Below are 17,330 nucleotides of genomic sequence, written 5' to 3'. Positions count from 1 at the left end.
CATTGCACCCTGCATGTTATTTGCAACTTAAAAGGGTATAGATTAAAACTTGTGCTCAGTGTAACAACTCAGTACCACAAAAATGGTAGAATGAACCGTGGAACTTGTCCTTGATTTTTTTCTTTGATTGGGGGAGAGCTAAGTTGAAAGTAGTAGAGTACCTTATTAATTATTTTTGTAATGTATTTTTCTTTCAGGATGCCTAAATCAAAGGAACTTGTTTCTTCAAGCTCTTCTGGCAGTGATTCTGACAGTGAGGTTGACAAAAAGGTGACTACTACTGCACCAAGTCATTTTTGTGATACTCAACAATATTGTCCATATCCCATTCTGAAGGATAGTAAAAGGTGTATTAACATCTTAAAATGAGGATCTAGCTGGGCGCGGTGGCTCATGCCTGTTATCCTACTTCTTTGGGAGGCCGAGGTGGCAGGATTGCTTGAGGCCAAGAGTTCAAGACCAACCAGGCTAACATAGCAAGAACCTGTCTCTTTAAAATAAATAAATAAATAAATAAATAAGAATGTGAATGGGTATTTCTGGAGGTATGGTTGGTCTCTGGACCACTTGACTAGAAGTGCCTAGGATGCTTTTTGCACATTCATACTCATAGGCCCTAAATCAGACTTAACAAGTCTTCTGTTGAGCACCATTAGGAACCCTAAAGTTGCAGAACCACTGCCTTGGATCCTAGGGTCATAGAATTCTAAGTAGGCCAAAGTCACTATTTGCCGTTATTTAGAAATTTACCAGATTTTTTTTTGTAAAATGTTAATTTTTTTTTTTAAAGACAGGATCTTACTCTCTTGCCGAGGCGGGAGTGTGGTGGCACCATCATGGCTCACTGCAGCCTCGACCTCCTGGTCTCAAGCAGTCCTCCCACCTCTGCCTCCAGAGTAGCTGGGACTACGGGCATCATGCCTGGTTAATTAAAAAAAAAATGTTTTTGTAGGGACCAGGTATTGCTGTGTTGCTAAGGCTGGTCTCAAACTCCTGGCCTCAGGCAATTCTTCTGCCTCAGACTCCCAAAATGCTGGGATTACAGGTGTGAGCCATCATGAGTGGCCATAAAATGTTAATTTTGACAGTTCTCTCAGTTACTGGTGTTTATTCTGCACATAAGGTTTTCTGAATTTTAGACTTGGTACATTTTTAAGTTTGTACTAAGTTTATGCTCTGGTCCCTTCCATTTAACTAAATCAGCACCCAGTAAAGCTAACTTGAAACCCATTGACAAGATAGGCTTTTTCTGCATTAGATGACAGCTGCACCGTAATTGGTGAATTTCGCTAAATTGAGCATCTCAGTGGAGCATAACTGAGCGTCTCACTCTGCGGTCAAGTCTTCCGTGCAGAATTGTCTTTTATCTCATAGAACTTTACATATCTGAAGAGATATTTATATCCTAGAAATAGAATAAGTTGGTCGTGTTTTTCCTAATTAGTGTATATCCTTTGTAAAATAGTAAGTAATGACTAGCACTGGTAGACCTGTGGTTTCCAAAAATTTATTCAAAAGAAGCAGGCTCCCCATCTTTTTTTTTTCCTCCTGAAGCTTAGTTAGCAATTTTAGCTAAAAGAAAAGGGGAGAGCGTATGGGAGATTGGAGAAGTTGCAACCTTAAAGTATAAATATAGAATATAACAACACATGGAAGGGTAAAATAAGGCTTCAAAGACTATACTTGAGTAAATTTCTTAATTTTAAAATTTGCACCCTATATAGTATTTGAGTATGTTGATGTAACACATGTGTATTGAGCTTTTATTTGCCAGACATGCACTATTCCACAGGGAATACTTAGAGCCTGATTTATAGAATAATTGCTTTCTGCATATTGAGCTAACTTTTTGTTTGTCCCAAATAGTAATATTAATCTTGTAAACACTTAACCTTGTATACCACGTTTTTCATTTCATGTTTTACATGTATATAATATTTTTCCTAGCTTCATCTAATTTGGTAACATTCAATTTAGTAACATTAAAATATTTATACTATTCCATCAAGAAGGAACATGACTGCCCTCTTCTGTTTGGGTTGGGTATTGTAGTGGTTTTTATGGGTTGTTAGCTCTTTTTGAGAATGCGACTTTCTAATAAGCTTTTAAAATAATGCTGTTTTTAAAACAACGTTGTGATTTTTGAAAGCTAGTCTAACACATAGCTGTCTATCTTCAATGATTTTTTTTTTTTTTGTAATGAGGAAGTTCTTGAGTTGCTGGCTCTCAGTGCCCAGTGCAAAATAGCTCTCTAAAGATTTGCCTAATTGTAAATTCCTTTTTTTTTTATTTTTTATTTTGAGATGAAGTTTTGCTTTTGTTGCCCAGGCTGGAGTGTAATGACGCGATCTCGGCTCACTGCAACCTTCGCGTCCCGGGTTCAAGCGATTCTCCTGCCTCAGCCTTCCGAGTAGCTGGGATTACAGGCGTGTGCCACCACGCCTGGCTAATTTTTTTTTTTTTTTTTTTGAGATGGAGTATCGCTCTGTTGCCCAGGCTGGATGGAGTGCAATGGCACGATCTCGGCTCACTGCAACCTCAGCCTCCTGGGTTCAAGCAGTTCTCTGCCTCAGCCTCCCTAGTAGCTGGGATTATAGGTGCCCACCACCACGCCTGGCTAACTTTTTTTGTATTTTTAGTGGAGATGGGGTTTCACCATGTGGCCAGGCTGGTCTCGAACTCCTGACCTCAAGTGATCCTCCCGCCTCGGACTCCCAAAGTGCTGGGATTACAGGTGTGAGCTACCGCGCCCGGCCCATAAATTCCTTAAGCCAGCATAAATTCCTTTTGGAATAGGCAGGACATAAATAAACATATCCTGGAAATGGAATAAGTTGGTTATATTCTTTTTAATTAGTATATCTGCTTCGTAAAATAAGTAACTGACTAGCCTTAGTAGACCTGTGGTTTCCAGGTTTATTCAGAAGTAGCAAGATCCCTCCATTTTTTTTTCTACCAAAGAAATCGTATGTGGGATCCCAAACCACAAAATAACCGTTCCTGTGGTTAATACTACTATAATGCCTGAAGTGTCTTTTGGGATCCTGAGAACAGAGTTTGAAAACATTACTAGACAGAAGGATTGGTTAGATTCATAGTTTTGTTGTTGAGTGAAACTTGCTTATGTATATATTTATGATATTTTGGATGTAGTCTTTTGATTGTTTAAATCTTAAAAAGTAATGGGATCTTTTGACACTGGGGTATGTTTTATTTTTATGTGTGTAAATTTTAACCATATTCTTTTCTAGTTAAAGAGGAAAAAGCAAGTTGCTCCAGAAAAACCTGTAAAGAAACAAAAGACAGGTGAAACTTCGAGAGCCCTGTCATCTTCTAAACAGAGCAGCAGCAGCAGAGATGATAACATGTTTCAGGTAAAGTTGGCTATTTTTTTTTTTTTTTTTGACATGGAGTCATGCTCTGTCACCCAGGCTGGAGTGCAGTGGCGCCATCTCGGCTCACTGCAACCTCAGCCTCCTGAGTTCAAGCAGTTCTCTGCCTCAGCCTCCCGAGTAGCTAGGATTACAGGCATCCGCCACCAGGCCTGGCTAATTTTTGTATTTTTAGTAGAGATGGGGTTTCACCATCTTGGCCAGGCTGGTCTTGAACTCCTGACCTTGTGATCCACCTGCCTCAGCCTCCAAAAGTGCTGGGTTTACAGGTGTGAGCCACCATGCCTTGCCAAAGTTGGCTGTTTCTTTAGATTCAGAGGAATTATTATCTGGCTTGATCTGAAGAATGTTAAAAGTACTATGATCTGATAATTGCCTAATATGTATGTTACAATCTTCTTAACTAGGGACATTTATTAAAATAGAACAAACTAGTAAAAGTATTTTGTACGATGCTGGATTATTGTTAAAGTCTCTAAAGTCTAGTTTTGCTGTATTTAAACCAATGCAAATTTAATTGAGAACTGCACATTTTGAAAGCAACTTGGAGGAGGCAGGTCAAGTGTTGGGACAGTAAAGTATGAATAGATTATTATGGGACAGGAAGCAGCAATGTGACATGCCTAATTTTGGCCTGATGAGCAACAGAAAAGGGGAATGGGTTGAATAGATAAAGTGAAGGAAGTTCATTAGAGGGACTTGATGAAATCACCTGGAGAGGACTCGTATAGCTTCTTCTCTTGGGTTTCCTGTCTTGTTTTAGGGAGACTTGACACTGGCATCTTTGTACAAGAAGGATTTGTGAGGAAGGGATGTTGGGGAATAAGTGAATGCAGGTGAGATTGCTTAGGTAATTGTAGGCTTTAATCTGTATGTGAGGTGATAAGGGCTTAGATGGTTTTTCCTAAAGAAGAAATTATGCCGATTACAAGATACAGGTTAGGAAGAATGGACCAGAGGAATTAGGCAGTCAGTGAAGATGTGGACTTGATTGTGGATGTGATTGAAAAAAAAAATGGTGTTGCTTCTGTAGCACCTGAAGGGCTTAGTTGGGAAATGTTCATGTGGGATTATCAGCATGGTTGACTAAAGCTGCCTACTGAAGTATTAAACAGAGGAAGAACAGGAAGCAGATGAGGGGATGTCTTGGGTTATATTCAGATAGAGAATGGAAGGAAAAAGAGGATGTAGGTTAAGAGAGGGTGAAGGAAAATTAGAAGAGTGCAGTAATGGGAGCAAGAAAAGGATGAGTGTTTCCAGGAGCTATAAGTATTAGTTGAAACCAAAAAGTTGGGTGGAACGAGACTACAATTTTTTTTTTGAGACAGGGTCTCTGCTCTGTCACCCAGGCTGGAGTGCAGTGGTGTGATCTCTGCTCACTGCAACTTCCACTTCCTGGGCTCAAATGATCCTCCTGCCTCAGCCTCCTGAGTAGCTGGGACTACAGGCAATGCTCCATGACGCCTGGCAAATTTTCTTTTTTGTTGGTAGAAACAGTGTTTAGCTGTATTGCCCAGGCTGGTCTTGAACTCCTGAGCTCAAGTGATGCGCCCACCTTGGCTTCTCAAAGTGCTGGGATTACAGGCGTGAGCCACCGTGACTGGCCAAGACTGTAGACATTTATATGACTAGAAAGTAAGGCTAACACATGTATATTTTGACCTGTTGATAACTTTGAAAGGTGGAGTGCCAAGATTAAGGTGAGAATGGGAAAATTTAAGTTTTTTTTTCCTATTGCTTATTTTTGCCTTGTTATACTTCTAGGTAAAAAAGATAGACAAAGTGCAGATGAACTATTTAGTTCAGAACACACATTTTAGAGATTCTGTTCTGTTAAGAGGAGTTTTGTGAAAACTAGATCTAATTTTAGGAATTTTCTCACCGGAAAAACGGAGCTTCATTTCTTAAACCCTCATCTGGAAAGATTCCTAAGATTCCTAAGCCTCCTAAGGCTGACATTGCGCCTTTTGAAAGCCTGCCTCTAGGAGGAACATAGGTCATTTTTTTTTTTTGAGACGGAGTCTCGCTCTGTCACCAGGCTGGAGTGCAGTAGCACGAATCTCGGCTCACTGCAACCTCCGCCTCCCGGGTTCAAGAGATTCTCCTGCCTCAGTCTCCTGAGTAGCTGGGACTACAGGCATGTGCCACCACCCCCAGCCAGTTTTTGTATTTTTAGTAGAGACGGGATTTCACCTGGTTGGCCAGGATGGTCTCGATCTCTTGACCTCGCCATCTGCCTGCCTTGGCCTCCCAAAGTGCTGGGATTACAGGTGTGAGCCACGGCGCCCAGCCTAGGCCTTATTTTCAGAGTGGCTTTCACGGATCTAGTAGTGTAGGCATTATGAAATAATATGATACTTAATTTCATTGCCATTACAGCTTGATGTACATCAAACATCAATACATAAGCAGTTCTCTAAATGTATTAAAGAGTTGTACCAAAGAAAAATCAATAGACGTATCTTTTAAAGTCTGAAGTGATTGGGGCAGAATCGTGACTAGAGAGAAGATACTAAAGATGCTTACTTCCTGGTTCCTTCAGCTCTGATTTTGAAGAACTTTCTTCCATAGGGATGTAATCTACATGAGGTGACATCTGTGATAGTAAAGAGACTGGAGAATTATCTCATAATTACTTAGTACCTGTGTCTTGAAAGGTCAGAATAGTTGAGGCAGGAAACTTTAATCCATATTTTTCTTCAGAGTTAGGCACAAAGGGTCAGTAATACTGCTTTAGTTTATTTGATGATTTAAGGATACTTGATACTTTTATTTAATTTAAAATGATTATAACTGGTCATTTTAATCTGGGGCAGGAGTCCATAGAATTGTTTTTTAATTTGAGTTTTCTTTTTTGTGTTTGAAGGAATTATTCATAACTTTTATCACAGGGGTCCCTCTTGCACAGGAGGTGAGCGGTGTGTGAGTGAACATTGCAGCCTGAGCTCTGCCTCCTGTCAGATCAGCAGCGGCATTAGATTCTCATAGGAGCGCGAACCCTATTGTGAACTGCGCATGCAAGGGATCTAGGTTGTGCGTTCCTTATTCCTTATGAGAATCTAATGCCTGATGGTGGGATAATTTTTATCCTGAAACGATCACCTTTCCCCTTCCCTACCTGCTGTGGAAAAATTGTCTTCCGTGAGACTGGTCCCTGGTGCCAAAAAGGTTAGGAACCACTGCTTTATCAGATCTTCAGAGGGGACAGGGAATCAAATTCGTATAAGAATCACAGTTCTTTATGATGTATATGCTATTTTTTGCTGCTAATCTCCAGATTTTGTGGATATAAAATATATTCTGTTATCTGATTTTATTTTTTTCCAATAAAATGTGATTTCAGTGATCTTTATTTTTTCTATCTTTAAGTAATATATCCCTATACTACTATCTCATCACTTGTTTAATTTTTGCTAATAAGAATTTGTCAGTTTTACTCTTTTTTTTTTCCCCCAAGGGAGAGGCAGCTGTTGGGCAGATTCCTTTTTAAAAAAAAAAAAAATGTTTTTGAGGTATAGTTTATGTCCAGTAAAACGCACACATTTAAAAGCATATCTTGATAGGCTGTGGTAAATGTACACGCCTTTGTGGCCAGACCATTTTCATCACCCCCAGGAAGTTCCTCTTGGCTTTACAGTCATTGCTCATGTCCTAGGTAATCACTGATCTTATTTCTACCACTATAGATTTATGTTGTCTCTTCTAGAACTTTGTATAAATGGATACATGCAGTCTATTTTTTGCGTCTGGCTTTTGCTCAATATAATGTGTTGAGATTAGTTCTTGTTGCATATATCAGTAATTTTATTGCTGAGTAGTATTTTGTGTGATAATACTACAACTTGTTAATCCATTCACCTTGGGTGGACATTGGGATTGTATCAAGTCTTGGGCTATTAGGAATACAACTGCTGTGAATATTCTTGTACAAGTCATTTTGTGGACATTTTTTCCCTTTTGGGTAAATACCAGATACATTTGCTGAGTCGTAGGGTAAATGTGTAACTGTATAAGACACTGTCAAACCATTTTCCATAGTAGCTGTAGCATTTTACACAGCCATCGGTACTACTTATGAGATTCCAGTTGCTCCACATCCTCGCTAGATATTGTCAGTCTTTTAAGTTTTTTTCTTTTTAGTTACATTGAATGTATAATGGTAGCTCATGGTGGTTTTACTTTCCATTTCCCTCATGTACATGTCTTAATTCATTGTACATCTTTAGTGTGTTTATTGGTTATTTTTATATCTTTTGTGAAGAGTATCTTTTGGCCACTTAAAAAAAATGCCAGGTCATTTGAGTTGTAACACTTTATATATTTTGGATATAAGTCCTTTGTCAGATGTAAGTATAATTAATTTTTTTTTAGACTTCAGGGAAACTTTAGTTTTCAAAGCAATCTAGTTCAAAAATGAGTGGAGGTTAACAGAGAAGAAAGAATATGAAACCAGAGAGAATCAAACAGACAGAATAAGGGGGGACTGGCAGTTGATCAGGGGCGTCTGTGACAGATCTTCTCTCTCTTGGAAATGAGGTCCTCACGGATTCTGGTCAGTTCATCATTTTCTTCACGTCCACAGTTCTGCTTCTTCCTCAGGCTCTCCTCGAAGGCCAAGACCCCTGTGGCTCCAACTTGAGTGAATATTTTCTTTAGGTTTCTGGTTTACCTTTTTATTTTCTGAAGCATCTTTTTAAAAAAGGCTTTAGTGTGATTGTCTATTCTATCGATTTTTCTCCTTTTTTGCTTAATGCTTATTTTCTGTCCAAGACGTATTTTGCCTACCATGGCCACAAAAATTTTTGCCAGTGTTTTTTCCTAGAAGTTTTATAGTTTTAGTTTTCACATTTAGGTCTATAATTCATGTAGAATTAATTTCTCTGTGTATGATGTAAGATAGAGATTTAGAGTCTTCCCCACCCCAAATGCAGATAGCCTGTTGTTTCAACACCATTTGTTGAAAAGAGTATTCTTATTCCTTTGAATTACCTTGGATTATACCCCCTCCCCCCAAAAAAATCAGTGAATATATCCAGTGCGTGTGTATTTTTTGACTCCATTGTGTTCCATTGACCTCTTATGTCTGTCTTTACTCCAGTACTGCATTGTCTTCCCTTACTATATTATAGTGAGTCTTGGAAAGTGCTAAGAGACACTTTGTTGAGGAAAGCCTGTTCTTTTCTCTGGAATTTGTAATTTGTGGTAAGCAGATATATAAGATTTTTGAAAAATAGTTTTCTGTGAATATTTTTAAGTTCTCAATCTGACTGTGAGTGAGGTGCATTAAAGATGTTATTTGAAGTGAACATGAAAAGGAAAAACTTGGTTGTTATTGACTGGAACTCTGGATTCGTATATTCAGAATCGTTGGTGAAGCAGTGTAGCTAGTTGCATCTGTGGATTCCTATTGGTTGTAGTTTGTACTGCAAAATATTGCTTCCTAATGATTTTTTTTTTTTGGTGGTAAAAACCATAAAAGTATATTCACATTGTTGTGAAACAGATTGCCGAAACTGTTTCATCTTGCAAAACTGAACCTCTGTGGCCATTAAACAACAGTTCCCCTTCTCCCAGCCCTGGTAACCACCATTCTACTTTTTGTTCCTGTGAACTTGACATCATGTAAGTGGAATCATAAAGTATTACCTTTTTCCTTGTTATGACTGGCTTATTTCATTGACGTGGTATGTAACAGGATTTCCTTTTTTAAAAGCTAATTGATATTCCATTGTGTGTCTGTTCCACCCCCCCACCCCCATTTTGTTTATCAGTTCATCTCTGGGTGGATATTTGTGTTGTTTCCACTTCTTGGCTCTTGTGAATAATGCTGCTATGAACATGGGTGTGCAGATGTCTCTTGGAGTCTGTGCTTTCAATTTTTTGGGATATATATCCAGAAGTAGGATTGCTGGATCATATGATAGTTTAAACAGTAATTTCCTTTGGTTGCAGTTTTGATACTGAGAGTAGTACAGTTGACCCTTGAACAATGCAGGGTCAAAATGCAAGGCACCAACCCCTGTGCAGTTGAAAATCTGGTTATAACTTTTGACTTTGTCAAAACTGCTAAGTATAGCCTACTGTTGACTGGTAGCCTTAACAGTAACATAAACAGTTAACATATATTTGTATGTTATATGTATTATATTCTGTATTCTTACAATAAAGTAAGCTAGAGAAAAGAAAATATTACTAAGAAAATCATAAGGGAGAAAAATTACATTTTACTGTACTGTATGGTGTTTATCAATAACATTAGTTTACGTTGTCTGTTTATAAGATATGTCATCTGTTAATAAAATATGTCATCTGTTAGAAATTGTAGGCAACCACAGCTGCAGATTTCAGTCCGTGGTACATATCAAGCAATTCAACTTTTTTATTTTTATTTTTATTTTTATTTTTTTGCATTTTAAAATTAAAGACAGGATCTTGCTGTGTTGCCCAGATTGGATTCAAGCTCCTGGGCTCAAGTGATCCTCCGGCCTCAGCCTCCTGAGTAGCCGGGATCATAGGCATGCACCACTGCTTCTGGCAGTTTTTTTCATGTGATGTCATGCCTTCTCTCTGCTTCTTGGGAGCACTTTCAGCATCACTAGGGGCACTTTGTGTAGGACTCATGGTGTTATTTAAAGTTTATGGTATTGCAGTAATCATGATGAAAAATAATGTGAAAACTGTGAGAGATCATTTTTTACTGCAATACGCAATTTGCTGGAGACATGAACTGCTCAGCAGAGATGATTAGCATCACATGGTGTTTTACACAAGGTGTTTTAAGCAGATATTTGTAACATTTGAGCACACTGAGATAGCAACAGGAAGTGGCTATGAAGTTAACACTAGTACACTACTGTAGTTAATTTTATGCAGTTATGAATTAATACTCCATCTTTGTTTACATTTCTCTCTACTGCTTCCCGTGTGCATAAGTTTTGATACATTTTAACTTCATATAATAGATTTGTATGTTTTGTGATAGTAAATGATAAAATAACCTCATATCTAGGTATGTTTTATGCATTCATGACATACCTAACTTTTTCTTAATGTTTTCGTTATTTCTAGGCTATGCAGTTGTTCTGTGAGTTTTTTCAAATTGTCAAGTCTGCAAAAATTTTTCCAGTATATTTATTGAAAAAAATATGCATATAAGTGGGACCTGCACAGTTCAGAGCCGTGTTGTTCAAGGGTCAGCAGTAGTCATTTTCATGATTAGATGTAGAGTGAGCATGCAGCAAGTTGTGAATATGAATACAATTGAAACAGATACCACTCTTGAAAGGAGCACCTCTTTTTATGTTTGTTTCTTTTGCAGATTGGGAAAATGAGGTACGTTAGTGTTCGCGATTTTAAAGGCAAAGTGCTAATTGATATTAGAGAATATTGGATGGATCCTGAAGGTGAGATGAAACCAGGAAGAAAAGGTGAGGTCTAATTACTTGAATTTTATTACAGTGTTAGGACTAAACTACAACTTTTCTGAGTAGCTTACTTGAAATGTTGGCAGGACACGGGGCAAGGAAGAGTCTTACTCAATTGATTCTCTATCTTCTGTAGTTATTTTGGACATGATACTTAACATTTTTTAAATGAGATGTCTTAATACAGCTTTTGGGAATAAAACCCAGAAAAGTAACACCCCTAATATCACTTCAGTTGGCTGCTAATTTACTTGAACAATTTTTAAAAAGGTTTATGCCATTCCGAAGCAGATTAGGCACTATCTGGGAACTTGTAAAATCAGGAATGGAAAATCTTGGTTTACAATGCTTCCTTTTGATTCAGCTCCTAAAAGCTATTCTTTAGGGCATTATTCTTCAAGCGGATCTCCGCTTTCCTTCCATTTGTGCTTCATCCAGTCCCAAGCCTCTTAGCACTGTAGAAACATATTTTGTATTATTCACCAAACAGCTAGAGAAGGTGAGCCAGCCTAAATTTGTATATTTGGATTGCTGCTCTAGGTTGACCCTCAGCTAAAGAAAAATGCTTCCTTATTTAGTTTTATTCTGCTTGCCTGTTAGTTTGAAAGGTACCACTTGTTTGCTTCATGCAGTTTTTTTTTTTTTTTTGGTTAAACTCAGCCTCTATATGTGTTTATATGCTTTCATATTTTCTTCAAGTCACTTCTGGATTGGTCATTTACGTACCAGAGTGGCCGATGCCATATTTCTTGTTTATTCTTTTTTTTCAATTTCATGGCCTTCCAGCAGTTTTCTGGGAATACTTTCTGCCAGTTCTTGTTTACTTCTCTGTTTATATGCGTCAGTATTGGAATGCTAGAATGTTAAAGTACAAAATATAGAAAATATAAAATTTCTGTTCATACTTTTACATCTTAAACTGGAAAGACATATCTCACATTTTTTAACCATTTATGTGTTAGGTGATATGCTAAATTCATTATTCATGTTACTTAAATCATTTACAACAACTCTTTGGCGTATAGATGCCATTTTACTGGTGAGGAAACTAAGGCTTACAAGGTGATGTAGTTCTTTTTTAAGGGTCATACACTTAGTGAAAGTGAGGCTGGAATTTTAACCCTGACAGTGTGACCCTAGAGTGCAGTTACCCGGGTATACTCTCTGAGGAGTCCTGTATGAATCACGTCCTGGGAATTTTTCCAAAGTGAAATGAATGCTTCTGGAAGAACTCAGCACAATTGGCTTGAATTCCTGTGGAAATTTTGGGCAAATATTGGAACCAGCTGGAAATATAGTAATGGGGTATCACATGCCAAATCTGGACCTGACCATTTTAGCCTGATAGTTGACGGGTATTAGTAAGATGTGTCTTCAAACCCTTATTTATTCTCACTGGTTACAATAGGTACTATGCAGGATGCACTGTGGAAAGTAAGACTGGATATGAGATTGATAATGCTCAGTAAATTGTGATGATATGTAATTAACAAATGTAAGAGATATGATTTTCAGTATTGTAGCATTGTGTCCAAGTGGCAATTTTTTTTTTTTTTTTTTTTTAGATGGAGTCTTGCTCTCTTGCCCAGGCTGGAGTGCAGTGGCATGATCTTGGCTCACTGTAACTTCCGCCTCCCAGGTTCAAGCAATTCTCCTGTCTCAGCCTCTTGAGTAGCTGGGATTACAGGTGCCCACCACCATGCCCGGCTAATTTTTGTATTTTTAGTAGAGATGGGGTTGCACCATGTTGGCCAGGCTGGTCTTGAACTTCTGACCTCAAGTGATCCACCCGCCTTGGCCTCCCAAAGTGCTGGGATTACAGGTGTAAGCCACCGCGCCCAGCCTAAAGTGGCAATTTTGATAAAACAGTATTCTAGTTGGAAGTATGAAAATCCTCAACGCTTAAATAGATTTTCACCTTTGAATTTTTAAACTTTGTTTTAGGTATTTCTTTAAATCCAGAACAATGGAGCCAGCTGAAGGAACAGATTTCTGACATTGATGATGCAGTAAGAAAACTGTAAAATTCGAGCCATATAAATAAAACCTGTACTGTTCTAGTTGTTTTAATCTGTCTTTTTACATTGGCTTTTGTTTTCTAAATGTTCTCCAAGCTGTTGTATGTTTGGATTGCAGAAGAATTTGTAAGATGAATACTTTTTTTAATGTGCATTATTAAAAATATTGAGTGAAGCTAATTGTCAACTTTATTAAGGATTACTTTGTCTGCCCACCACCTAGTGTAAAATAAAATCAAGTAATACAATCTTAACTGTTGTGGCCTTTTTTGATCATAAGAGTTGGTACTGTTTAAGGCCAAAAGTAACAGTTTTTATAGATCTTTTAGTTTCAACTCAGCTTTTACAATAAAAAGGATTTGTATTGCATTGAGTTTATAAACTTTTGGTTTGTGAACTTCATATTTGATCTTTTCTCTTCCAATCAAATGTCTAGGCTTGTTTGACTTCCACCCCCAATGGTTTTTCACTCTTTTTATTTTATTTACTTCATTTTCCTTTAATAACTTAATCTCTTCATGTTCAGTTTTTACTTCACTCTTTATTCTTTTCTTTGATTATTGTATGCTTATTTGGAAAGTCAGTGAAACTGTCAAAATGTTATCTCAATAAGATACTTATATGAGAACTACAATCACCGAATCTACTGTATTCAATATTAGCAGATCTAATTTGATAAACAACATGGCTTGTGTGAAAACTGAGCAGGTGTTTGTTTACCCATAGTGTTCTGTGTAGTTATTGCTTAGTCTGCAGAAAATAATGACTTAGATGAGATGTCTGACTTGCTTTCACTTATTAAACATGTTCACCATGGGATGATGTCTGTAACATCAGATATTGTTCAACTAGACTAGGATTTAATAAAAATTGTGAAAGCTTACTGGCCTAACATTTTATTTTATAATATTGGGTATGAATTATATGTAGCCAGAGATGTCATTAAGCTTTACTGTTATAGTAGGTAATATGGTTAGTTTGTAGGGAAAAGAGCATATGAGCACATGCTTGTGTATTTTGGCCTTTGCCCCAGTAGAACAGACCAATGGCATTCTAGACTTGATGATACTAAGTTTTAGCAGACACTAGTAAGTGGTTTGTATTTAACCATACTGATGAAGCAGACAGATTGAGGCACAGATTTTAGTGGCTTTGTGGCAATAAATAGGGCATGGTGTGCCTTAGGAAAAGAATGTTTATAAAGGGAATTATAACTGAAATTAAAGGAGGCGGCAGTGAAGAGGAAATAATTCTCTTCTATCTAAATGATATACACATGATATTTTGAGATTTTTATAACAGCAGTGGAACACAATTCTAGGTAGAGTAGAAAAAGGAAAGTTTTAAAGACATATAAAAGATTCTTGTTGACAAATTATTTTTGGTAGCAAATCTCAAATGGTTACCTGCTATTAAGGTCTGCCATATTAGAGTTTTGCACTATTTTGCTACCAAGTTTGATTCGTACATCTAAAACATTTTGTAGTTGCTTGTCAAGGACTTAATTTGAAAATCATTTGCCAGGCCACATAGTTATCAATTTTTTTATTCTATCAGCTATTCTGTTGTATTTCTAAAACATTTTTTAGATGACTTTTTAAAGTATATTTAGCAGTAACCTTAAGAGGTTCAAATTGGTCAATCTCTTGTAATTTAGCCTTCATCAAATAATAGGTACCAGTGTATTAAAAATATGTATTTTTTTTTGCAGCCCCTTGAACCAGAGTAGGTTCAGAGAAACTCCCAAAATTTGTACTTCAGACACATCATGCTTGATTGGTAACTTCCCTCCTTTTTTGGGGAACGTGTTTGTGTCCTATTAACTTAATTGGATAGATATTTAAATATTTCTTATTTTTGGCACATGGAAAGGGTAGTTCGAGTACAGAACTTTGATTTTTGGTGTAGATGCAGGGGGAATGATGGGCAAATTTCCTAGGTTTATGTGAATTTAGGGGGTGTATGCATTTTGAAACAATCTACTAACAGATGGTGCTGAAATCTATTACCTACATGTTTTCTAGTTGTTTAGCATTATGTTAATGAAGCCTCCATATAAGGAGTGTTTCTCTGGCACAGTTGGTAAGTTAACTGCTAACTTCATTTAAATGTGTTACTGGATATGCAGTATACTGAAATTATTAATCAGTTTGTGTATAGGAAAAGAGAACTGGGTTAAAAGAAGCAAATTAACTTGTTCTGAAAAGAAAGTATAGATTAATTTTGTTTTCTGTTTAAATTTTATCTCCTTGGTAAAGATTTTTTTTTCCTGGGCAAAACTTGGCATTTTTAGGCATAGATACCTTACCTTACAATGCCAAAATGAATTTAATTCCAGTACTCAGGTTTTTCCCTTTAACAGACTCTATGTGTATCAGGGCTTTCTAATGGGTTTTTCCTCTTCGTTTTTAAAATGTGAGCAGCATTTGACCAATTTCCAGTGCTCTTAGCATTTTACTTAAAGAACAACCACTACAAAAGAAAATCTTTGTAATTTGATTGTCTTTTGCTTTGCTTCATTAATGCCTAAGAACTTAAGAATACTCCTACCTCATTAGCTACTCAAGATGCTGTGACGATCAAATCTATTCTACATAATGCGTTTAGAAACAAAGACTTGGGTGAAAAATGAAATAAGTATATTCTGACTTGGCTATTGAGGGGAAAATTCAGTATTAAGTGTTCCTCACAGGAGATATGTTAGCAGAATACTATAAAAGTTTGAAATTTTTAAAAAGTAAAAGTACTTAAATTTAGGTATCTCTCCTGAAATTCTTTGCAGTTCATTTTTTATGGCAGTTAATCCAGTGAAACACTCAAAAGTTTTTTTTTTTTTTTAAAGTGGTGTTTTTCCAGTTAAACTGTAGGGTGAATATTCACATAATCACAAATATGTAATTCTGTAATTGTGGAATGCTTGTATGCTTTGTTTTCGTACATCTTCCATGGAGATGTCTGAATATAATACTCCATCTGTGAATATTTTAAATGTTGAAATAAAAGTAAGAAATGTGCCCTTTGTGTTATCCCGGTTTCACAAACCTGAAGGTAAATGGGTAATTTGTCTGTTGAATGAGTTTTATTAATAGAATGCCTTTCTGTGTGAATGCTTTGGAGTGTGGATTAGTCTTGGGTCTGTCCTTTCCATCTACCTGATCCAAATGGAAAAATGCAAACACTTAGGTGTACACAGCCTCTTTTTTTTTCTTTCTCCCTTTAAGTGCTTTGTAGTCTAATGATTCCTTCATATACTTGACTGGTGTCATGGACTCCTTTGAAGATTTCAAATTTACATTTTCATTTATGAATTCCCTATTTTGCCCCTGGTTAGTGTTTTTGTTTATATGTTGAGGCCCCATTTCAATTTCTGTTTAGGAATAGAAAGATCCATGGTATATTCACTTAACTGTAAATTTGCTTTTAGTAAAACATAATTCAGCCAGAAGAAGGAAAAAAAGAGTACTTGGAGTTCACACAATTAATCACTGACTTCATAGTTTTGTAGTATGGCTCAAAGGGAGTTAACTGGGATAGGAAGGGTATTTGCAAAGTACTAATAAACATTTAAAAAAATTATATGGAATTAGTTACTATATAACAGTTCACCTAATAGTTGTGTCCATTTTAGTAAAAGATCTTGCTACAGCCCGGTGCGGTGGCTCACACCTTTAATCCCAGCACTTTGGGAGGCCAAGGCGGATGGATCACTTGAGGTCAGGAGTTCGAGACCAGCCTGGCCGACATGGTGAAACCCCATCTCTATTAAAATACAAAAATTAGCTGGGTATGCTGGTGAGCACCTGCAATTCCAGCTACAGTGGAGGCTGAGGCAGGAGAATTACTTGCACCCAGGAGGCAGAGGTTGCAGTGAGCCGAGATTGTGCCACTGTACTCCAGCCTGGGCAACAGAGTGAGACTGTCTCAAAAAAAACAAAACAAAAAAACAACAAAAAAAGCTTGCTACATGAACAGGACTTTTCTTTCCCCACTTGCTTCATTCACATAAGCCCCTTACAGAGTTCACACCTTCCCAGACCTGCTTTTATAGACATTTTAGTCCTGGATTAATAGTGACCCACTGTCTAAGTGAAATGCTCCTCTTATTTCACTTTTTAGGTTCTTGATAGTTTAAATGGTTTATCCTTCTGCTGGATAACTTACTGCATAGTTAGGAGATAAGATTTATGCCACTTCTTTAACTGCTCCTGAATTCATTTCAATAGTTGGATAATGTAACCTCCATGGGTAACAGGAAGACTGTATATGTAGTTCAGAAATCAGCTGAAGTTGTCTATGTAGTAACTCACGTATCTTGAAAAGTGATGTGAAAGTTCCAGTTTTGCCTTCCTAAGTAAGCTAAGCCCAAGTCTTTTAAAATGTTATGTATTTATTTTTTGAAGAGACAGGGTCTTTCTGTGTTGCCCAGGCTGGAGTGCAGTGGCTGTTTACAGCTGTGATCCTAGCGCACCATGGCCTTGCACTTGTGGGCCCAGGTG

The 17,330-nt window shown here is 37.2% G+C and overlaps 1 protein-coding gene across 3 annotated transcripts in view; it reads left to right on the top strand.

Annotated features, from left to right (window-relative positions):
• The window catches only part of SUB1 (SUB1 regulator of transcription), a 72,335-nt gene extending 56,487 nt beyond the window's left edge, over nucleotides 1–15,848 (top strand). For all 3 annotated transcript variants that reach the window (XM_063811348.1, XM_003310757.6, XM_009449337.5), the window contains exons 2-5: nucleotides 198–270; nucleotides 3,252–3,374; nucleotides 10,711–10,819; nucleotides 12,761–15,848. In XM_063811348.1, coding sequence (XP_063667418.1) covers nucleotides 198–270; nucleotides 3,252–3,374; nucleotides 10,711–10,819; nucleotides 12,761–12,840 — 385 coding nt within the window. In that variant the 3' untranslated portion in view covers nucleotides 12,841–15,848. The remainder of the gene's footprint in view (nucleotides 1–197; nucleotides 271–3,251; nucleotides 3,375–10,710; nucleotides 10,820–12,760) is intronic.
• The last annotated feature ends 1,482 nt before the right edge of the window (nucleotides 15,849–17,330 follow it).

The sequence above is a fragment of the Pan troglodytes genome, chromosome 4 (genome assembly GCF_028858775.2).
Source record: "Pan troglodytes isolate AG18354 chromosome 4, NHGRI_mPanTro3-v2.0_pri, whole genome shotgun sequence".
In the NCBI taxonomy this organism is placed as follows: domain Eukaryota; kingdom Metazoa; phylum Chordata; class Mammalia; order Primates; family Hominidae; genus Pan; species Pan troglodytes.
Note: the sequence above shows the minus strand (reverse complement) of the source record. Positions and strands in the feature narration are given on the sequence as shown.